Source organism: Physcomitrium patens, chromosome 1 (assembly GCF_059467195.1).
Source record: "Physcomitrium patens ecotype Gransden chromosome 1, ASM5946719v1, whole genome shotgun sequence".
Lineage (NCBI taxonomy): Eukaryota > Viridiplantae > Streptophyta > Bryopsida > Funariales > Funariaceae > Physcomitrium > Physcomitrium patens.
In genome coordinates this window covers 3,955,149-3,959,845 of record NC_143410.1, presented here as the reverse complement: position 1 = coordinate 3,959,845, position 4,697 = coordinate 3,955,149, and the positions used below count along the sequence as shown (strand labels likewise).

Genomic DNA, 4,697 nt, shown 5'->3' with positions numbered 1-4,697 from the left:
TCACATAAATTTCTCTGCATGAGAACTTTCTCTTTCAGTTTTTGCATCTCAAACTCCTGCTGCAGAATGCTGCTCTTCTAACCACACAAGGGTAGCCAATAGCTGCATTACTCCATACCTGTAGACACATTTACAAATACCACCAATGCTCCTCGATGACTTTTCAGTATCCAAAAGTCCGTTTCCAATTATAGACTTGAAACCAACCAGCTAAGACCTAAGCAAAAGGCAATTCCAAATCTCGGGTTTCCTGGTTTCAATTCGTTGACACAAAGTGCTCCAGTTTTAACCATGCCAGTTCATCAATCCAACCCTTTGTTCTGAGTACTTCCTGCGTATACCAAAAACCCTCCGCGTTCCAACACATTCAGACTAGCAGTTGTGTTCATTTTGAGTGCACATTAACCTCAAATTCTAAGAAGCGCATTTACACGACATGAACCAATCAGATCCAAGAAAATGAGGCGGAAGCAATTATCTCAAGGGTTGATGTTTGTCAGGATAAACCCTAATTTGTCGTCTTTGCTAACTAATAAGAGTCTGGCATAAGGTGCTCTCAAATCTTTGCGAGAAATGAAACAGAGTCGAAACAAATTAATGGTCAGCTTGTACAACGTCGAGCATGGAAACCCAAGTTTTGTCAAAAGAATCACATATCTCTCTCAAGGGATACTGATGAGCCTCGGTTAACATTAAGAATGTCTAGAAATTGTGCGAGAGTTGACATACATCCACAGAGAACCGCCACCATCCCAATCCTCCAAGCAATAAAAAAAATCTGTCATTCTCGTCCATATCCAACAAACGAACAACCCTCAGTCTGTCGGACGACCCTCACAGACTCATAACTTTACAAGGCGGAAGACCAACTCAACTGAAGCGGTCACTGCGTAGGGCAAAAGTGGCAGAAATTATACTTTAGTTACGAAGTTCATTGAAAAATCACTGAAAAAAACATATCAAATTACAAAAAAGGAATTAACGAAGAGGTAATGAAATGTGATGAGTTCGTATTTGGACCAGTCCATAAATTGCGCACATTCTGGGTTCCTATCAGGACACCATTATCTAGTGTTTCGGGACACCAAACGACATGCTATAGTGCTTAACTTGGTAAAATATCATTTCCGGCCATGTCTACTTGACCTGCTTCACCGGCGCGCTTGAGCGGTGCCCTGCCGATCACCGTAAGCCTTTTCTACGACATACCGAATTTGTGTCATATGCTATGGATTCTCATTTGAAAGGGTAGGCGTTGCATTGTTTCTTCCTCGACTTCTTGTGGTGCTCAAGTTTCAAGTGACAGTTGATTCCTACGTTTCCTATTTACTCCGTCGTTTGTAGGACAAGCCACGGTATTTTCTCGTTACACTATTCTGCCCAAATCATCCCTGCTCATCTGTGATTTGCGTGATTTAACCGGTCCAAATGTAGAGGTAATTGGACGCATTTCAATTGCGATTAGTTGGGCGCTTGAACACAAGCCAAAAACGAGGGCACATTTAGACATCATGATGAAGTGGTGTAGCTTCAATGTGTGAAGTTCTCGAGCATGATTGATGTTTTGTTTAATGATGCGACTGTGGCGAGGTTTCGGGCTGAAGGAATAATTTTAATTCGTTGTAGGAGCGATCATGGCGATGCTGGCTCGGAGGAAGGGCCTCACCCTAGCGACTGATTATTTGATCGCACTGAGGAGGAGTTCCCAGAGGCCGGCATTTCCGAATGGAATGGTTGAGGAAGGCTTGAAGAAGACAGGGCTGGAGCGGAGTGCGGAATTGGGTTTGGGGGTGGAATCGTTGCTTGGGATCGGAGCCAGGAGAGGGATCAGCGGCGTAGCCAGATGGGTTGGAGAGGGGAGTTTGGGAGAGAAGCATCAGCAGGGGTTAGCATTGCTGGGGCGACGGAATTTCAATTTGTTATCGTTACGGGATCAGTTCAAGGGTGCCACTGCGAAGGCAAAGAATACAGTGATGGCCAAGGGGGCTGGCTCTTCTAGGGCACCTGAGAGCGTTTGGAAGCCTGTGAATACGGCAAAGAAAACCGTGATCGGGTACAGGGAAGCGTTGGGGCTTCAGTTGGAGGCCTTCTGGAAGAGAAACTACTTGGCTGTGGTCGGGGCTGTAGGGCTTGGGGTTTGTTTGCTTCTATGGCGCATCATGTTTGGGATTGCTAGCATGTTCGTCAACCTTTCTGAGGGTATGGCCAAGTTTGGTTTTCTGGCTCTTGCCGCTGCCATGGTTACCGTAGGGGTAAGCTGCCCCTCTTTCTTTTTTCCTTTCCATAATGCGATCTCTAATCTGAATACGGTAGTCGACATGTCATTGAGCTTCTTCGATTAGCGTCAAGCTCTTGAGCTACGTGATATTTTTTACCCTACTACTGAATTCTCCTTTCTTATATATTAGCAATTGTATTGATTATCATCATTATTTTCCAGGTTTATGATGTTGACGATTTCTTATTGGCGACATCTTGATGCTTGGACAACCCTAGGAATCCTGCTGTAATGCACGCTTCATTGTACCCTTTTAATCCTAAAACCCAAGAAGTGCTCTGTTCCAGGACCTAACTTTTATCTTGGCGATTTTAGGGAATTTGGTTGAGGTCCAGGGTCACCATCAAGCCGGATGCCGTTTATCGTATTGCGATGAGGAAATTGAATACCTCGGCACCAGTATTAGAAGCAATGGGTGCCCCATTAAGAGGGACCGACTTGCGTGCCTATATCATGTCTGGAGGAGATCTAAGAATTAAAAGCTTCAGACCTCGACTGAGCAACAAGCGCTGTTTTATCATATTCCCCGTCTCTGGAGCAGAGAGGAAGGGGCTCGTGAGCATCGAAGTGAAGAAGAAGGGAGGCCAGGTCTAATTGTCACTACACCATTAATTATTCTGTCATCATCATCCTCTCATGTGTTTCTTCATGCTAACTTTTGTTTTGCTAATTTGGTTTCTTTGCTACCATTCGTCTTATTGAAACTTGAAACTGGCATGTTCGATTGTTGATCGTCATTTATTTACCTTACTTTCTTATGTTGAGTGACACAACAGGGTTTTGTGAGGTGCATTTCAAGTGCTAAAAGCACATTTACTGATATCTGACTTTTATGGGCATCTGGGTAATGTGCAGTATGATTTTAAGTTGCTTGCAGTGGATATTCCAACAATTGGTGCTGATCACCGGGTTTACCTAATTGGGGATGAGAATGAGTACCGAGTAGGTGGAGGACTCATTTCTGACCTTCGAGATCCTATTGTCAAAGCTATGGCCGCTCAGAAGGAATTTGAGGAACGTGATGAAAAAGAGGAACAGGATGACCTTCGACGGGAATGGGAACATAAACAGGCCAGTGAAAGGGAGAGGATTGAAAAACAGGAACGGGAGGCAGCTGCGGCAGAACAAGCTGCCACAGAGCAAGCTGTTAAAGATGCTGCAGACGAGGAGCTTAAGAAATCCCAGGAAGCTGAACGTTTGCGACAGGAAGCCATGAAAGCCTGAGTGTTATGCCTTCTTTCAAGCTCTTGTTGTATTCAGGTTCCTGAGTGGTGTACCAGAGGCCAGGTTGAAGTGTCGTTTTTAGAGGAATGGTTGAATAATTATCAGCTCTGCTTGTGGCTTCATATCTGAATTATCGGTGTTTGGGTAGTCAGTTCTCCCAAACATAGCCCTCAGTGGAGGTGTTACTGCTTGGAGCCTTTGCAGTGTCAGCTCTGGAAACGATCTCCGAATCTTCAGGTGTCGGCACAAAACTCCTTTGTCATTAGTCATGTCAGCGTTCTGAGGGATGCCCTGGTATCATTGCTTATGTTCTCAAGTCACATTAAAGCATTAACGAGTGGTGGTCTGCTTTAGCTAAGCCTTTCCGAGTACATGGGAAACTGTGAGATATTGCGATGAAATCTGCATTTCAAGTATGTTCAGCTTACCAGATTCAGTGAAGAAGCGGGAAGCATTCTTTCAGATATCTTTTGGATGAAAAGTTCATTACCTGAACGTGTTGAGTTCACCAAACTGAAAACCTCAGGAGGGTTGCACCTTAGATGTATGAAGTGAAGCATTTGCGAGCACTGCGAAGAAGCGTTTGTGTCATAATGCTGTTTCAGGTTCAACATTGATGCTCTGAAGGAGATGAGTGTTGGTATACAATTCTGCCACCATCCATGTATTTGCCTTCCACTACATTACTAGTCGCCTACCCTTTTCCAGAAAAGCCGTCAAATCGCCGTCTGAAAGGAACCTAAATGTTAGTCTACACCCTTCCGGAAGCTATGCCATGAAAGAAGTATACTTGTGACGGATCATCGAAGCTTGTGGATCGAAAATAGACCATGGATCGGTGAAAACAGGCGAGCAGGACAGCTAGGCTCATGCTTACGCTGATGATGACAGTGACTTTTGCTGAGAGGGTTTTCATGACTCTGTTACCTCGTATGGGAAGTTTTACATTTAATATTATTGTAATTTATTCCTCATTATGGAGTGTTGAAGATCATATTATCGTCCTCCACTTGTGTGTAGATATGTTCATTTTGCAAACTGATGAAGAGATGAACTGGATCCTGTGGTGATGATCGGTGAGCAAGCTCAATAGAACTGGCTGAGAACATGATGTTTGCTGATTCGGAATCTGATGTGATATGGTAAGACAATGTTGAAAATTGTCCGCAATGGAAAAAAAATGTTTTTGTATGTT

General features: G+C 44.1%; 1 protein-coding gene across 3 annotated transcripts; it reads left to right on the top strand.

Moving 5' to 3' along the window:
- Window positions 1–1,039: 1,039 nt before the first annotated feature.
- Window positions 1,040–4,496, top strand: LOC112291616 (uncharacterized). Of its 3 annotated transcripts, none has more exons than XM_024539296.3 (4): window positions 1,040–1,187; window positions 1,627–2,252; window positions 2,594–2,866; window positions 3,134–4,496. In XM_024539296.3, exons 2-4 carry the CDS (start codon window positions 1,635–1,637, stop codon window positions 3,500–3,502), a joined length of 1,260 nt encoding a protein of 419 aa, XP_024395064.1. In that variant the 5' UTR covers window positions 1,040–1,187; window positions 1,627–1,634; the 3' UTR covers window positions 3,503–4,496. The 3 variants fall into 3 exon arrangements, with proteins under 3 accessions (XP_024395064.1, XP_024395053.1, XP_024395072.1); XM_024539285.3 differs by having other exon boundaries at window positions 1,125–1,355; XM_024539304.3 differs by lacking the exon at window positions 1,040–1,187 and having other exon boundaries at window positions 1,499–2,252.
- The last annotated feature ends 201 nt before the right edge of the window (window positions 4,497–4,697 follow it).

Coding starts and splice junctions, on each gene's coding strand:
- LOC112291616 (XM_024539296.3), top strand. CDS start 1,635: ATGGCGATGCTGGCTCGGAGGAAGGGCCTCACCCTAGCGACTGATTAT. Junction 2,253..2,593: donor CTGCCATGGTTACCGTAGGG/GTAAGCTGCCCC, acceptor TGGCGATTTTAG/GGAATTTGGTTGAGGTCCAG. Junction 2,867..3,133: donor TGAAGAAGAAGGGAGGCCAG/GTCTAATTGTCA, acceptor GGTAATGTGCAG/TATGATTTTAAGTTGCTTGC.